At 46.0% G+C, this 18894-nt stretch overlaps 1 protein-coding gene across 3 annotated transcripts in view; it reads left to right on the plus strand.

Moving 5' to 3' along the window:
- Positions 1 to 18894, plus strand: part of LOC147900077 (serine/threonine-protein kinase VIK-like) — a 295183-nt gene that overhangs the window by 169397 nt on the left and 106892 nt on the right. For all 3 annotated transcript variants that reach the window (XM_087377415.1, XM_087377414.1, XM_087377416.1), the window contains one exon: positions 17027 to 17106. In XM_087377415.1, coding sequence (XP_087233541.1) covers positions 17027 to 17106 — 80 coding nt within the window. The remainder of the gene's footprint in view (positions 1 to 17026; positions 17107 to 18894) is intronic.

Raw genomic sequence — 18894 nt, forward strand, 5'->3', positions numbered from 1 at the left:
AACATCTGCTGTGCCATCAAGTCCACTCCATAAAAAATTCCTGACTGGTATAATAAGCCAAGTGATGCAATCCCTAGACCGGCACCAGCAAGAACACACAAACCAGGTGGTGACCAAGAGAACCTGGTTCACTACCACAACTCTAGATGCAAGGTCGAGTTTGGCAGAGCTCTAGAAAAGAAGCAAGTGACTGCGAAGAGGCCTCAATAAAAAAAGCAGTGTCATCAGCCAACTCACAGCAAGAAGCTCTTGCTCCTGTCTCAAGGGCAATCTCAACCCAAAAAGCTCAGCCTGAGATCTAAGGAAGATACTCATAGCTTCTGCCACAAAAAGAAAGAGGAAGGGGGCTAAAGGGCATCCCTGACGAACTGATATGGAAATCTGAAACTTGTCACCCCTTACCCCTTCAATGAAAACCTGGCTGTGGGCTGATCTGTAAAGGGAGGCCACCCCTCTAATCCAAGCATCTGAAAATCCAAACCGTAGAAGCGTGCCCTCAAGAAAACCCCAATCTACTCTGTCATAGGCTTTCTCAAAGTCCAGGAGTAGAACTGCCAGCCTCTGCCCGCTCTGCATAGCCCACTCTGTGGCTTCCCAAAAGGAAAAGATATTATCAAAAATGCTCCTGCCATGCACAAAGCCTGTCTGAGTATCATGGATGAGGTCTGGAAGAAGGGGCTGTAATCTGATGCTGATCGCCTTGGCAAGGATTTTGTAAAGAGTGCCCAAAAGAGTGATGGGTCTCCAATGGGATACAAAATTCCTATTGCCACCTTTCGGGATAAGGTGAATGAGTCCCTCGGTTAGTGAGTCAGGCATCTCACCCGAGTCCCAAATGCCCTGCAGGGCTGAAGTAATATGATCACCTATCATATCCCAAAAGGCTATAAAAAAAGGAGTAAGACCATCAGAACCAGGGCATTTGCCCTTATGAAGGGCGGAGAGAGCAGTCTTGAATTCTGTGTTGGTAAAGCGTGCATCAAGTGAGCATAACATCTCTGGGGTGACTAACACACGTAAACTCTGCCAAACTTCATCTCTAGCCACATCTCTGGCCGTGTGTTAGGATCTGCAGAAAGTAGGGAGGCATAGAAAGCTGTCGCTAAGTGCATATGACGGTCTCCGGATGGGACTGCAAAACGTCGTCAGAGTCAATAAGCTTCCTGATACTCTCTCTACTATGTCTGGGACCAAGTGTAGAGAAAAAGTGTTTATTGACTCTCCCTCCCATCTGTATCCAAAAGGACTCCCGCGCATGGAAGGCATACTCTGCTCTCTAATCAAGCAAGGTCTGCAAGTGAGCCCTTGCCGCAGCAAGGCACTCCTGTATCCAAGCATCTTATGGTCGTCTCTGCTCCTCCCTCTGTAAGGTTGCCAACTGCCGGCGGATACCAATCTCCCGCCCGAGTACCTCACCTCGTCGAGCACTAGCAACGGAGTGATAAAAGTCGTTGATACTGGTAAGTGCTGTGGCCACATGTGAAGGACCGGCCACCCCCCCCTGCATGTGAGATCCTGATCTCCAACACTGCCTCTGTGAGAGTCTCATCCGTGTATAAGGCATCGGGGATCCTGATACTGTGAGACCGTCCTCTCAGATGAGGCTCTGAGATGGACAAAACTACCGGAAAATGGTCTGAAGTGGAAACACCAGGTGCAATGCAAATTGTCCCCCCTCTATCAAGGGCCCAGTCACCCACATAGAATCTGTCAATCCGAGCATGGATAGGCATCTGCACTCTATGGTTCGACCAGGAAAACAAAAGTGACTGAGACTGAATATGAAATGCTGTGGGACTATTCTGAAAACCAAGGAATAGTAAGTGTGCATGAATTTTGGCATACCATGCCCTGGGTGCCTGCTTCAAACCATAAAGGGCTTTTCTAAGCTGGCATACCTTATTTTCAGAATTAACAACCTCAAAGCCAGGAGGTTGTGTGACATAGACTTCTTCCCGCAGGTCCCCCATGAAGAAAAGCATTCTTGATGTCAGGTTGGTGCACTTGCGAATGATGATGGGCTGCAATGGCAATGACACATCTAATGGTAGTGATCCTAGATGTGGGAGCAAATGTTTCCTCAAAGTCAATGCCTTGTTGTTGGGCATACCCTTTTGCAACAAGACGGGCTTTGTATCGATCTATGCTGCCATCAGATTTCCTTTTTAATTTGTAGACCCACCGCGTTCCAATGGCATGCTTGCCGGGAGGGAGATCTACTAATTCCCATGTGTCATTTTTGGCAATAGATTTTGTAACTCAACTCTCATTGCATCCATCCACTCTTTGCTGTCAAAAGCATCTTTATGGCACAGAGGCTCTTCATTGCAAGCTGTAGCAAGGAGTGCAAACTCAAGAAAGTGACCATGCTGTCTATTCACTGATCTTGTCCGGGCAGCAAAAGGCTGATCTTGTTTGCTGTCCCTCAATGTATCAAGAAGCCATCTGGGAACTTGCCTTTGCTGTCTATTGACAGCTCTTTCTTCAATGACTGCATCATGAGGAGTGGGATCATTTTGTGCCGGAAGAGAAACCTGCAAATCAGCATGAGGTTGTGGCTGATTATTGCTTAGTGGAGGGCATGTAGGAGGCTCATGTTGCTGGTCAAAACCCTCTTCTGATGATGGCAGAGGTAACCAAGATTCAAAGGCATCAAACATGTTAGCATCTGGCTTTGCTTTGCAGTCCACAAGAGGAGAAGCTGAATGTTTAGCAAAGATTACATCTCTACTGACAATAATCTTCCCAGTGTTTGGTTGATATAACCTATACCCTCTGCTCTCCTAGCTATAACCAATAAATATGCATTTGATTGCCTTGTCATCAAGCTTATGTCTCAGCTGAGATGGTACATGAACATATGCAAGAGACCCAAAAACTCTCATGTGTGAAAGTGAAGGCTTCCTACCTCTCCATGCTTCATAAGGTGTAATAGTCTTCAATGCCCGTGTAGGTGATCTATTTAGCACATAGTTGGCACACATTACTGCATCAAGCCAAAATTTATTGGGCAAAGACTTGGCCTTAAGCATGCATCTGGCTATCTCCATTGTGGACCTATTTTTCCTTTCAGAAACAGGATTCTGCTGAGGAGTGTAAGGAGTAGTGCATGAGTGAATAATGCCCTGTGAAGACAGAAATGCATCAAACTCCTTTGACATATACTCTCCCCCCCTATCTGTGTTGAGGGTGACAAGCTTGCATCCTGATTCATTCTCAACCATATTCAGCCATCTCTGAAAGCATAAGAAAACTTCAGATTTGGCCTTTAAAGGATATACCCAGCAATATCTTGTGAAATCATCAATGAGAGTCGTGAAATACTTATACTCCCCAATGGCATTTGTCCTCATTGGGCCACAGACATCACTGTGTACTAGCTGCAATTTCCTTTGTGAGAGTTTTGGACAATTCTTTTGAAAAGGAAATCGATGCATCTTACCCAAAAGACAACCCTCACACACATGTTTGGAAACTGTGTGAGTCTGAGGTACATCATTTGCCATCTGTTGTGAATGTAGCTTTGCAAGAGCTCTATAATTGAGATGGCCCATTCTCTCATGCCAAAGATGACTTTCAGCAAGCTGTGAATCTGAAATAGCCAATGCTTCAATAGAAAGTGCAGCTGAATGATGATCAAGGTGATAAAGCCCTTTTTGCAAAGTGCTAGTGAGAACTATGGCATTGTCATCACGAAGATCATAAACTAAACATCTGTAGCCATCAAAAATCACTCTGAAACCTGAAGTAGCAATTGCTGAAATTGAAATCAAGTTGACTTCAATGCCAGGCACAAAAAGAACATTTGTCAGAGTGACAGGATGGCTTGAAATGGACGTGAGCTGCACATCTCCAACTCCTTTTACAGCATATGAAGCATTATTAGCACATGCAACAGTCCCCCCTCGAGGTGCATCAGCTAAAGAATGAAACAACTGTCTGCAAGATGTGACATGCTTGGAAGCACCACTATCAAAGTACCAGGACTGAGTGTCATTAGCAGTAAAGAATGCATCAGCTTGGAGGGATCAAATGAGCAATGGACAGCCCATGCCCAGTCATCCTAAAGAGCATGTGCATGTGAAGCATCTTCTGGCTCATGGGATTCAATAGCATGTGAGGCATTAACTGTCAATCCTGCTTTCTTTTTCTCCGAAGCAATGCGCTTCCTGCATTCTGAAATGTCATGTCTAGGCTTGCGACAATAGTTGCATCTTTTCTTCTTTGACTTATCTGCTGTATTTTTAGATGCATGGGAGGAATTGCAACTTCTATGCGCATATTTTGGCTTGCCCATAGGCTTGGAAGCCTTTCCTCTTCCTGTCTGCTGTGAAGCAAATGCATGATCAGGAATAATGGCTTGTCTATTAGCTCTACTTTGCTCTTCCTGCAAAAGCAAAGTAACTAGTTGATCAAAATAATAGTGGTTTGGATTACCCATGGCCACTAATCGAAGGGTTGTAGCAAACCCTTGATATGTATCTGGCAGTCCATTCAATGTGGTACTGACAAGCTGTGAATTTGGCACCACCTCATCAATGTTGGCAAGCTGTTCCATGAGGTCCTTGACCTTTGTTAGGTATGCATCCATAGAGTCACCTTCATGCATACGGAGTTCCTGTACTTGCCTTCTCAAATATGCAACACGAGGTGATCGCTCTCCGAGGTCTCGGGGAAGACGCACTGGTCTTTGATGTTGGGGATGGAGGTTTACTTTCTACATCCAAGGATGTCATTCTTCTTGAGGTTGCCTTTTAGCCTGTCAGGATTGCTGGTTTTGTGCACCTTGGAGCGGGCCTGCAGTGGTACTTAGACCTCGACCCTCTGCTCTTGGCCTTGGGATCCTGGAGGTTGTGGTTATATGGAGGTGCACCTATCAGGTGCTTGTAGTGGGACCCAGGAGAGTGGGAATGGATAGATCATGGGCACCCAGAGAGGGGGATTTCCTTCTTTCGTTTCACGGTTGGTAATGCCAGGAGGTTTCAGCTGAACAGTAGGGGTTGGATTCCCTCCAGAGCCCCCCATTGGGAAAGCTTCTTCATCACCGCAGACTTGCGTAGAAATTTCTAGAGGAGGCTCTGAAAATCCCTCAGAAATAGAAAGATCACTCTTTTCTTTTCTTTCTATTCATGGAGGGATTGCAGTGAACCTGTGGAGATCACGATTTGGGGCTGATTCCACTTGTCCTCGATGCCATTCTGTAGAGGAGTCAGTGCGACATTGCCTTTGGGACTGCAGTCAGGCGAGGACTGTTTGGAAAGGGGTTGCTCGGATACTCAGCATCTTTCACACTTCCCCTTTCTTCATGACTTGGGGCTCAGTCGCATGGTTATGTCTTACCGGGCCCCAGGTGTTTTATGAGGGTGAGCCTTCTTCTTGGGCACTCTCGGTCCGCCGGCAGGTGATAGAGCCCTGCTCTCTACAGGATGTACCACTTACTCCCTTCAGAGCTTCTCATGTTTCAGTGGACACCTCTTGGGAGATTTTGGCTAGCATTTCCTCTTGGCACATTTGGAGAGCTAGATGTACTGAGGCCTTGGATGGCACCGAGATACACCCATTACACGTGTTCATGTGTATTTGGTCTGACACGGTTCACACTTTGATAGCCATATGGGCTAGCATGCAGGGCCCTTCACGGGCAGCCTCTTCTAGAAGGACTATATTTCTTCGAGTTTGGAGAGGTTCTCCCTTTTTCTCAGAGGTTTCTACCGGATTGAGATGGCACTATCAGCCTCAATCCTTTCTTTTTGGCTCTTGAGCTTTTCGTGCATTGCATGATGTATCCCGTATGGAGCTTGCTCTAACAGTTTTTCTTTAATACTTAATAGAAGTCTCTTTTTGCCAAAAAAAAAGAAAAAAAGATTCAGAGTGGTTCCTAGACCCAGACCCCCGGCTACTCTCCACCAGGTCTTGGAGGTTCTAGCTCTATGGGGGAGTTCCCATCAGGTATTTGTAGTGGGACCCCGGAGAGTGGGAGTGGATTGACGCAGGGCATCGAGAGAAGAGCATCCCCTTCTTTTGTTACACGGTCAGTAATGCTAGGAGATTTCAGCTCAGTAGTAGAGGTTGGAGAGCTTCCAGAGTTCCTCATTGGGAGACATTTGATATCAATGCGGATCTGCAGAGGTGCTTCTGGAGGAGACTCTGGAAATCCCACAGGAATAGAAAGATCACTATCTTCTTTTGGCTCTCTATCCATGGTGGGATTGCAGTGAACCTTTGGAGATTTAGGTTCGGAGCCGCCGACCCTACTTGCCCTCATTCCCTCTCTGCTTCGGAGACTATTCAGCATTGCTTATGAGATTGCAGACAAGCAAGAATGGTTTGGATGGGGGTAGCCAGGATTTTCAGTCACTTTGCCCACTCCCCATTCTTTATGACATAGGGCTCAATGGCTTGGCTTTCTCTTACAGGGCCTCAGGTATTCTATGAGAGATTTGACTCCTCTCGGGCCATTTCGGTTCGACGTCATCAGATTGAGTCCTGTTCGTTGGATGTGGTACCACACCTTCCTTTAACAGCTGTACATGCCTCTGTGGATACTTCTTGGGAGATTCTAGCGAGCATAGCATCCTGGCATATTTGGAGAGCCAGATGCAGAGAGGCTTTAAAGGGTACTCAGATTCATCCCTCGCACACATTGGCTAGTATCTGGAGAGACACCGTACATACTTTGATGGCCGTATGGACGAGTATGATGGGAGACTCCCGTGCAGCCTCAGCTAGGAGGGCTTCTTTCTTTAGGGAATGGAAGGATTCTCCTTTCTTCTTTGAGACTACTATAGGGTTGAGGTGGCACTTTCAACCTCAGCCTTGGTTGTTTTCCACCTCACTCTGAGGGGTTTTATTTATCCTCATGATTTCATGATGTATTCCGCTTTGAGCTTGCTCTCGCGGGTTTTTTCTCTTACTTAATAGAAGTCTCTTTCTTGGAAAAAAAAAAAAAGATATGCAACACGAACTTCATTGCGAATTTGATAGAGAGAAGCCAGTTTATCCCAAGCATCCTTTGCTGTTCTGCAAGACCGAATGTGTGGAATAATGATTCTCTTGCATGATAAGGCAATGCATGAATGTGCATTTGCATCTGTTGCATCCCATCTTGACTGTTCTTGAGTTGGAAGAGCAACAGCAGGAGTGCTAGAGGAAGAGGCATCAGGAGTAGTATTCCCTGCAGAGGGACCAGCAGTAGAGGCAACCACTATAGCATTGGCTGGCCTCAGATCAGCCCCAGAAACAATATTCCACAAATGCTTTGCAACAAGAATATGTTTCATGAGATAAGACCACATCGGATAGTTGGTGCCATCCAACTTATCATCTTCACGAAGAACTCCAAATAAATCTTGATTGTTCCCAGCCATAGCAAATGTGATACCCTGAAAAAGACGTGAAAACCCAAAAGCCTCAAGGCTATCACTGCAGAAAGCTGACTGTCCAAAAAGACAGCAAATATCTGCAAATTTCTGACCCAAATCAAAGGGCAAATGCAGATCTAACCCAAATGTGACTGTGACAGGCAATGTTCACTGCAAAAAATAGCAGATCTGGCAAAAGCCCCAAATTTATTGAGGGCAAAGAGGCCAAAAACAGGGCAAATGCAGAAAAGCCCCAAATTTTGCTGAAATTTTTCGCAAATGTGACCCAATGTATGCAAATCTGACTCAATGTCCTAAAAAAAGACTCAATGTCTGAAAAATCTGACTCAATATCCTGCAAATGTGACTCAATGTTCTCCAATCTGTCCCAATGTATTGCAATCAAAAGAGAAATTGCAGACCAAATCCCAAAAAATAGCCTCAAGGCTTGCAACTGCAAAATTAGGACTTGCTGTCCACAATGTGACTGCAAAAATGCAACTGTCTCAAAGTATAAACCTCAAAAAATAGGCTTTCCAAACTGTTGAAATAGTTTGATAAGACTTCAAACAGTAAAAGGAAGGTAAGGACAGCAGGAACAGGTACTAGATGCAGTATGGAACAGGTATTAGACCTTCCGTACGCCTATACGAAGAGATGTGCGGCGTAGTACAGAGCGTAATACAGAGCTGGTACGTGAACTTTATGTACGGAGGTACCGCAATACGGAGCGTAATAGAGAGCTGGTACGTGAACTTTCTGTATGGAGGTACGTCCTGTATGCAAGCTAAGTACGATCGTCTGTACAGTCTTACGGACTGTACGGATGGAGGAGCAGATAGGCTGAAGGGAGCTAGTGCGAGTACGAGGAGCAAGAGACGAGTCAACCAGCTCTGATACCATTGTAGGATCGATAGGCAAAGAGAGAGTGCAGGTAGCAAAGAGTTGATAGAGTCTGTCACGTCAAACTAGGATAATGAAAAATACAAGTACAAGGTACTTGTACCTAGACCTAGGACTAAGTGTCCTAGGTGTCACATAGGACTAAGCGTCCTATGTGGCCTAAAAGGCACTAACACTACAAGTGCCTACATTTATGCCTACAAGGCAATGGCCTATGGGACATCACTAGAACCACCAGAAGATGGCCTACACGGATATAGCGCTAGGATGAGAAGGATCTTTAATCTCCACCCCAAAATCATTAGCCATATTATTCAAGTGTTGTGGCAGAGAAAACACCTCACCTTCCATACAAGGAGGCTTGTCTTAATAGGTGCTGTAGTGGCCCCACTCACCACAAATAAAACACTACACATTCATGGTGTACGTACCTCGACCTCCTCCTCCTTGCCATGGTGGCTGTCCATTCTATTTTGTAGGACTCTTTTCCTACCTCGACCTATACCACCCAACTTATTCAAGGTCATGGTTTTCATTACTTCAATCATCTCATGGAGGTGCTCTTTCAAAGAGTAATGTGTCCCTCTGGAGGGAGAAAGTGCTGGCTCTTCCATGGCAATTGGAGCAGCTTCGATATTGATTTGGTGGTCGATTTGAACTCTCATGGAACCCCAATTGCCCCAATCTCTTCATTTTCCACTTCTTCTCTCGTGCAAACCGTATTCCTTCATCAAAGCGAAGAGGGTTCTTCAGTGCCACTTTCAATCTAAGATATGGCTTAAGGCCTGCAACAAATGTCTGCTTTTTAATCATTTTGGGTGAGATCTCTGGATGTAAAGCTGTTCTCCAATGGGTCCACAATTCAGAAAATGAATCAAAGTATCGGTCAAAATCCTTGTTCAGTTCCTGTTGATAATTGCATAGCTCCTTTCATTGGGGTCTGTGTTGGTCTAAAAGTACAGCTCTTAGTTTCCTATATGTAGGCTCCTGTGGGGGGCCTTGAGCCTCTCGGAACGTTGACGCATGGTTTTGCATCCATGTCCTTGCCTCACCTTCCAAACAGTAAGTCAAGGTCTGCAAAACAACACTTCTAGTGTATTCCTGCCTTTCATTAAAGCTTTGAACTCCATCTCTTCTACAAACCTGGTAGCATCTTCATGGGGTAGTCCCATGAATCTAGGAAAATCTTGTGCCATTCCTGACTTGCAGCTTCGCTCTCGTCTAAAGTTCTTTTTTGGTCCCCATAGTAACAAGGATATCTCCTTGCCAGGGGCTCCAAAACAAGGGAATGTGAGTGACCGCTATAACAACCCTTGAACCCACAACCTGTATATTCATCACCATGCTTGAAAACGACCTCTAAGAAGTTCAAGAGATGGAGAAACAAAGATTAGAATTGGTGGCTCCAAAAGACTGCATAACATCACAATTCATCTGACAATTTGTAACCCTTCAAGTTGCTTTTCCACAAAGACAATCATACATAACAACTAACAAGAAGATCAGCGCTGATGTTAAGGAGTGCTTATCCCACGGATGCCCTGATGTTAAGGAGCGCTTCTCCCACGGATCCAATACTTAGTATTGTGACCACCAAAATCTTAGCTGCTAAATAGGAGCAACCTTCCAATAAAAAAAAGCTAAGTCACGCTACGTAATTCAGATTTTCGACTTGTTATCGTATAGATTTGGATTCCGACTTCTTCTAGAGAGTTGTAGAGCACAATCTTATCTTTCCAACAAAAAAAAAAGGGTTCCTAAAGTTATGGATTAAAAGTTATGGCAAAAATAGTAACTGCTACTTTTTTTGAAAAATGTGACCTTTTTTTTCATGTTTGCATGCTTTCCTTCACACCTCAACTAGCATATCTACAACTAGTTCTACAATAAACAACTAGTTCGTGTCTTCATATGCAAATAAACTTCTAGTTCTAGCAGGCAAAACATGACCTAAGAAACACAATATCACAGTTTCACCTAGTTCCTATCACTAGCAATTTAACAAGAAAGTGATATATTCCATTCAAAACGAATCATACAACAGGTGGGAGAGAAAGTACTCTATCCCTAGCCTCAACAATGTGGCAAAAAAGCCATGGTGGTGGTCTAAAATGCCACGACATCCCAAAAGGGGTTAAATGAAAAAATAATGAGCAGTCCCATGTCCTCATGAAGGATAAAAGTCTCCCACGAGCTGCCAAAGAGGTGCTTGTACACCGCTCCCACTGACTCCTGAGAGTGAAGATAATCTCCGCCCAAATGGAAGCAAGAATGTCAGCCTCCGTGCATAAATGACCCCCAAGGACAAAAGAACATTGCGAACACCATATCTGCCATAGGGTAATGCTAGAAATCACCTCCCAGGCTGAACCTGCAGGTGAAGTAGGCCTGGAATCGTGAGCTGGTACTGGTACCAAAAGTAAGTCCTACGGCTCCATGATGCTAACATCTGTGGGACCCCGTCTGTGGCGACACTGCATGAAGAAACCGTGCTCTCCTGGCTCTGACTCATAGAGGGCAAAGGCTCCAGATCCTCTCCCCCAAAGGGCAGCACCCCATGTCATCAGAAAGGACTCGGATGTAACATATGAGAACAACCTGAAGATACCTGTCCATACCACTCTAGAGCTGGGGCAGCTCCATAAACAATGCTTACTAGATTCCTCTGCAAGCTGACAACACATACACAAGGAGGGCCTACCCATATGCTGAAGCCAAGTACCCACAGGTATACCCCTATTAATAGTGAGCCAAAGAAAGTAGGAGACTTTCCTGGCTCTACTGATGCCCCAAAAGTGAGTCCAGTAGCTCTGCAGTAAGTCCCTGTGCGTGCCAATGCTGTGAGGCAGATGGTAGGTGATGAGAGTCTCTCTGTTGAAGCCTGTAACTTGCCCTCATCGAGTACTGAAAAAAACGAAGAGGACGAGCGCCTGCCACCGGAGCAGGCCACGCCCACTCACCTGGGTCCCAGTCAAGCTCCGCAAGAGGTCGACCCTGAAAAATCCAAAGTCTCCATCTAGGATCCTCTGCAATGGTCAACCTGGACGGATCTGTGGCCCATTCCTTACCCAGGTAGCCAATGACCCTGACTCTCTGCCAAAGGAGCTCCTGTCGATCCAGGGGTGTCGATCCAGGGGCTGAGTGGGATACAATCTGTGAGAGGAATCCGTCTCAAAATAAGTAAACGGTGCCGGTCCTAAACGAGCTCCGATGCATAGCCCAGACTCACTAAAACAACCTGACCAAGTAGAGATGGGATGAACATAGTCTCGATCTGTAAGCATATCCCTCCACCTCTGAGGAATAGCTCTCATGATCAGTAATCTGGTGGCAACAATCTGTCCAAGTGGCCCGTGTCTATCTCTGATCACCTCCTCTGACATCTCCACACCTCCCCTAAACCAATCTCCGGCTGTCACAACCCCCTGAGCATGCCATTTGGCCAAAGGAGTCCTAAGTTCTGTACCAGGGGAAGATCCCTGATACCGAACCAGGGGGTTATGATATAGTGGCTGTCGGGCAATTTCCTCTCTGGAGGAGGGAACTGCTCTGATGAGGTGTTGTCAAAAATGATCCGATATCTGAATAAGCCTCTTCACTGGTGAGGAAGGCTGAGAATGCTGGTCCGTCAGGAAGATCCAACTGACTCTACCTGCCCACTGGCCTGCTGCTCTGGGGGTGCACTGGTGAATCCCATGCAGTAGGAACTGCTTCCACGGCTGATCTCCTTTAGTCAAACCTCTAACAAGAAGTTTGACTAAAAGGGCTCTGCTCTGCATCTCAGGATCAAGAACTCCAAGTCCTCCCTGCGAGGTTGGTAAAATGATAGTATCCCATGAAACCCTGGCCCTAACCCTGGCCCTAGTGTCCTCAGACCCATCATCACCAGTCCACAGGAAGTTCCGGAGCAACCTCCTCACCTGACGGATCGAGTCAGCATGAAAACACCAACATGACACAACGTACCACATAGTCGCTAGTAGAACCTGGTTGAGTTGTACCAGCACTCTTCCGGCCAAAGAGAGTCTAGCCGTACTCTAGTAGGCTGGCTTTCTCCGGATAGTCTCAAGAACTGGGGCAAACTATTGCGCCGGGGACACCTCAATGCCAACCTGGAAGCCTAGATATCTCGTGGAGGTGCCTCTGGGTATCCATACAAAGCCTCTGTGTCCTCCCCATGCTGGTGTATCCTGCTGAGCTCCAGTCCAGATGCCTTTTGATTTGTTCCAATTGACAAGTCCCCTTGAGGCTAGGCAGAACTTGTCAATTGCATCCGTAGCAGTAACAAGACTATATGCATCTCCTCTGACTGTCAGTGCCGTATCATCAGCAAACTCAGTGTCCAGAAGCTCCTGCTCCTGCCGGATAGGTAGATGAAGGCCCAAAGTACCATGACTGGTAGCCTGCATAAAGTATCCCATAGCCTCTGCTACGAAAAGGAAAAGGTAAGGTGCAAGCAGGCATCCCTGTTGTACTGATCTGGATAGTTGAAAAGCCGGTCCTCTGCCTCCACAGACCACCATCCTGCTAGAAGAGTGAGAGTAAAGTGAGGAGACCCATAAAATCCATCTATCACTGAAGCCTAGCCTCCTCATAGTGCCCTCCAAGAAACCCCAGTCCACCCTGTCATAGGCCTTCTCAAAATCGAGAAGGAGAACTGCAATCTCCTGCTGACTCTCCTTCGCCCAGTGAGTGGCCTCCCAAAAAGTGAATATATTGTCCAAGATACTCCTATCTTGGACGAATCTTGTCTGAGTAGCTCTGATGATATCTGGCAGCATAGGCTTTAAACGAAGGGCCAAGGTCTTTGCTAGGATCTTATAGGCTGTCCCTAAAAGTGTAATGGGTCTCCAATTACGTAGGACTGTCTTGTCTCCCCCTTTCGGGATGAGACAAATCATACCTGTGCATAAAGCCTCGCCCAAAGATCATGTATCAAGAGCCTCTGAAAAGGCAGAAAGTAGATGAGGCCCAATCGTATCCCAGAGAGCTCTAAAAAGAAGAGGCCACAGACCACTGTCTCTGGGCAGCTCATGTAACGCATCTGTGATCTCCATGAGTGATAGCGGGCTATCCAAAACATGACTTATCCTATGTGAGACCATCTGGGGGACATGACTCCAAATCTCCTCTCTGGCTCTGATCATCTCCTCGGTGACTGGATCGGCGGTGTAAAGAGTGGAATAGAAATCAAAAGTGATCTCAACAAGACGATGAGGATCCGTTTGAAGATACCCGGCCTCATCCACAAGTCTGCAAAGGCTGTCCGAAGAGTATCTCTGACCCACTCCCCTGAAGAACTCTCTAGAACATCTATCCCCCTTCTGGATCCAGAAGGTCTACTGGGAGTAAAACCTGAACTGGGCCCTCCTGCCCTGAATCTCCTCTAGTCTCTCCTGAGCCTTCTCTCCTGAGCCTCTGAAAGCTGCCCTCTGATGAAAAGAGAATGAGGAAAGCTCTGAATCAATCTCTGAAGTCTGGATACCTCTGCTCTAGCATTCCGATCTCTGATTCCCACATCAACCAGCCCTGATCCTCAGGAGTGTCCTCTGTCAACCAAGCCTCTCTCAACTGTTCCACGAACTCTGTGTCCTGAAAAACAAAGTCCGGAACTCTCACAAAGCCTGTGCTCTCCAATCGAGAGGTAGGGAGAATCTGTCATAGGACTGGAGCATGGTCAGATAAAACATAACCCGGGCGGTTCCCAATCTGTCCTCCTCTGGCCTGGCCCCAATGGCCAATATAAAACCTGTCAAGCCTAGCCAAAGAGAGGGAGCCATGGCAAACCCCAGACCAAGAGAACTGAAGACTATCAGCCAAGTGACGAAAGTCGTCCAATCGAGTTGCATCATGAAGTCCAGCATGCAAAACAAAACTATCCCACTCCACTCTCTCCCTATCAGAAAGTCCACTCTGTGTCTGGCCCGACAAGGGCCCGACTTGTCTTCAGAGAATTCAACCATGTTGAAATCTCCTCCGACAATCCAGGTGTCTGCCTGAGGAAGGGACTCTCTGAGCTGTCTCCAAAATGCACGTCTGCGGGCTGGATCCGTGGGAGCGTACACATTGAGAACACCAACTACTGTGCTCTCAATCTGAAGAATAACATAGCAGGCCCTGCTCTCCACTAGTGTACCCTCTTGGGTGATCTATGGGGCCCACCTGGCTGAAATTGAAATGCAGACTCCACCCCTCGTACCATCCGCTGGGCTCCAATAGGTCCAGCTCTGTCCCCTGAGTAAGGATCTGCATATGTCAATCCTGTCCTGGGAGAGCTTATGCTCTTGGATAAGTACAATGTCTGGAGGGGACCCTGAGGAAATAAATCGAAGGGAGTCCCTAAGCAACTGCAATTTAAAAACACCGGATCTACAACCATCTGCATCTGAAATAAATCTGCGGCCGTTCAGTCCTCTCACATTCCAAGAAATGATGGACAGCCTAGACATCGGATGGAAGCGATGGGATGCCAGTGGCAGTGGCACAAATGACTCTCTCTGACGGCACTTTCCAAAATCGATCTCTGATCAAGCTCCAAATCTGCCCCCACTCATGTGAAATGGCTCCATCCAATGGAATAATGCTCTGTCGCGAACTGAGGAGCTGAAAGTCAAACCAACCGGCACTCCTGGGCAAATCGAAGTCTCCTTGAACCTCAAAGAACAGAAACAGAAAGGCCCTGCCACCGAAGCCAAGTCGAAGAGTCCTAGGGCAAGAATGAATCTGCGAGCTGACAATACGGTGAACCGATGAGAATTGAGTCATGCTCAAAAGCTGTCTATCAATCTCCTTGTCGAGTAACTCAACTGACCAGCTTTCGCTCCCCCGAGAACGAAAGCTGCCTGTGGAGAAACGAAGGATGTGCCCCTCTCTGGATAGAGTAACAGATCCCAAGTATTCCTCTACCTCCTCTGACCGTCGACAAAATACCGGGAGAAGTTCCAATCTGGTGAGGGTGTCTATGGACACCCCTCGAGCCAAAAAGGACCAAAACTCAACGGGCAGATCTCTGTCAATCATCCTGGGGTCAGGTCTAGGAGTCAGAAGAGCTGAAAAAGGCTGAGCCGTCCTAACTCTACACCTGGAATAGGTGAGAGGGAGAGGAAGAATCTGCAACGAGGTGCCTGTACGCAAGGGTGACTGAAAATCTCGCTCAATCTCATCTGCTAGGATCTTCCAACCCTCACGCCTATCTGGGTACTGAGCAAAATCCGTGACCGCACTCGCAAAAGATCTGGATAAGCCAGGAGTGAAAAGCTGCGAGGACGAGGCTGTACTAGGAGGGGTGTCTGAGAGGACGCTCCACATAGCAACAAAAGAAGGTATTGTGCGACAGGGAAGAGAGAGAGGTCTCGAGGGAACCTCATACAGGCGCATGAGATCCTGGGACGGGCTCTGGCTCTAACGTGTGTCATGAAATACCTCTCTCTCACTGGACTGCTGTGAAGAGGCATCCATCACCGGGTCTGCAGCCTAAGCAGCCTCCAGCTGGATAACTGTCTTAGAAACCAATATATGAACCTCCGGGGTAGAAGTGTCAAGAGTCATCAAATCTTGAGCTACGGTCTCCTGCACAGTGTGAGGCCCTGCCTGTAGATGGTCCTATGCATCTCCCCTTTCCGGGGTCTCCTACACATGTGTCTCAACTCCCTGAGCTACCATCTCCTGCACAGTGTCAATGGTGCTCCGTATCTCCCCTTTCCGGGGTCTTCTGCACGTGTGTCTCAACTCCCTGAGCTACCATCTCCTGCAGAGTGTCAAGACCTGCCTGCGGATGGTCCTCTGTATCTCCCCTTTCCGAGGTCTCCTACACATGTGTTTGAACTCTCTGCCAACTGTGAGCTCGTACCTGAGGCTGCTCGTACTGCTGACTCTCCCTTTGTCTCTGTCTCCTCTAAGCTCTCCGTGCTGGAGGCATCTCCAAGTCCTCTGAGTTCAGTGGAGGCTCCCCCAAAAAAGTCTCCTCTCGCTCTGCTGAATGAGTCGAAGTAGGCTTAGAGACCCCTGGAGGTTGCTCGTACTGCTGACTCTCCCTCTGTTTCCGTCTCCTCCGAGCTCTCCTTGAAATCTGTTCCACTGGAGGCACCTCCAAATCCTCTGAGTTCATTGGAGGCTCCCCCAAAGGGTCCTCAAAATCTGCCTATTCTTGTGTGTTCTATTCTTCTATGCATTGTATGCAATTGTGTAGGGATGTATAATTGAGAATTCTACATATGTATCATCATTTGAATTTACCATATATGTGGTATATATTATACACAGTTTAGAAGCCAGGAGTACAAACTCGTGTTTCGACACTTTTGCTGCTTTTTTGAAACGTTTCACGTGAGTATGGATGATGTGCATACCCTCGGAAACACAGGAACAATTGCTATGGGAAGAGAATTCGGTTTTTTCTTACACTTGTGAATAGTCTCCTACCTAGACGTTGTAGAGCCTGGGTCTGTGATCCCTCAAAAGTTCAGTATTTTCTTCCTTGGTATTCTCTTTTGCTTTGAAAATATAGTGGATACAATGCCTATATCATTCCCAAGGATGCTTGCAACTTCTAATCATTTCCGTTCTCCAACATTTTGTGGATTTTTTTAAATATAAATTCATGCTTCATTCTCCAATAGGTGTGATGCTCACATCAACATAAGAGATTAATGAGTTCTATTCTAAGTTTTGTAGATTTATTTTTTTAAGAGAATTATGTTTGTTCTCCAATAGTTGATTGTTCAGATCGGGTAAGATGCTAATGATGTCTTTGTGTACTTCAGGGAGATCTTGAAAAGATTATGTTGAAAAAGGGTTCCCTTGACGCAAAGACCACTATAAAATTTGCTCTAGATATTGCAAGGTATTGGCTTATGGTTCGAAATTCATTTTGCAAGTGACTCTCATGGTTGTTAATAAAGAACATATCATATAGAGATGTTGGTCATATGCACCCTCCATGTTAAGGGAGACACTTCACTTTGGATCAAAATATATGGCTTTGCAACTTATTTATTTATGGATCTGTTTTTCTGTTATCTATGCAAGAAAAGAAGAAGAAAATACATTCTATCTTCTCTATCAAGTTTTCTAAAAGCTGCCGTGCATCTTTCCCAACAAGTTTATAGCATAGATCTGTTTATTATTATTTACTCATTCATGATTTCCAAATGTAATTTTTTGAAACTTTTCCTTGGATTGATTTTTGGACTATCTTTTTTTTTTTGTGAGAAGAAATATTTTATTGCTGTAAAATAATTACATTCATGGTTACTTAAAAAACGAAGTAACTACTACTCAACTAAAGATCTGCTCGAAGCCTCTGTCAGATGAGAGCGATGAAATCACAAGTATGTGGACAGAACCAAAAAATGTGAAGCACAGATTGAGTAGAGTGCTGGCATCTGTGACAAACAGCCAGAGCAATATGTATGTGTGCGAGTAACTGGCTAGATGGAAAAATGCCAAGGAGAACTCGCCAAAGGAAAAGCTGTTGCTGAAGAGGGACTTTGTAATGCCAAAGGAGACGCAGCCTTTTTCTCCACCACTTCATTGGGCGATCCATATGCCAAACAGTATTTGCTCTGTGAGAAATCCAAGGCGGAGGTGATAACACTTTGTACAGAGATGACACTGTGATATGTGAAAGCTTCAAGGGACGGGTGTATGAGGAAGAAGAGCGTAAAATCCAATCCTCAAGCCTATTCTGAAGTTCCAAATGAGGTACCGGCAAGTACGGTTGAAGCATTGCTGAAATCCTATGCCATAAAGGACAATAATGAGCTCCCAAGCCGTATTTGCTAGCAGCCATAGAAAAGGATAAAATTGTGCCACATGAAACACAGGATTCTTTGCCACTGCTATAGCACTCTGACTATCAGTGAGAATTGGAGAAGGACCCTCCAATAAGAGACAAGGATCAGCAAACAAACGTCGCAGCCAAACACATTCAACTGTCGCTGTGAAAGATGCCCTGTACTCAGCTTCACATGAGGAAGTAGCCACTATAGATTGCTTCTTGCTCAGCCAAGAAATGCAAGCTTTGCACAAAAAGCAACAATTACCACTAGTGGACTGCCTGGTATCATAGTCTCCAGCCCAATCTAAATCACTATAAGCATGCATTTGCAAGTCACCCCCCCTGGGAAACATCAAGCCATAAGACTTTGTGCCTTGCAAATAACGGAAGATGCGTTTTACAGCCTGCCAATGTGGTGCTTGCAAGGAGTATATGCATTGATTTTTGGACTATCACATTGAGCCTTCTACTTGCAAGGAGTGTATGCATTGTGAGAATGCAAATCAAGAATACAAAAGAGGGAGAGAAAGAAAGAAAGAAAGAAAGTGTATTATTGTCCACTAAAGGCCAAAATGGGCCCATGGGACATCAAGAACTCTGCATACAAGATAGCACAAAATCAACGTGCCACAAACAAGAGGCATCGTCGAATATCATCTAAGTGCTACGCAATACAATGCAAGTGAAAGTACATAATGTCAAATCTGAGCCTAAATACAAAGTAAACTAGATGCAAGGAAACTGCCCCTGGGTGCAAAATGGGGGGATGAGTACAATATGCCAATGCAAAGATACAAGTCCAGGTGTCACGGAGTCTGAGAACCAAAATAATACTGGAAATCCTGTCCATCG

Source organism: Dipteris shenzhenensis, chromosome 7 (assembly GCF_047967505.1).
Source record: "Dipteris shenzhenensis isolate YYH24624 ecotype China chromosome 7, Dip_SZ_1.0, whole genome shotgun sequence".
NCBI lineage: Eukaryota > Viridiplantae > Streptophyta > Polypodiopsida > Gleicheniales > Dipteridaceae > Dipteris > Dipteris shenzhenensis.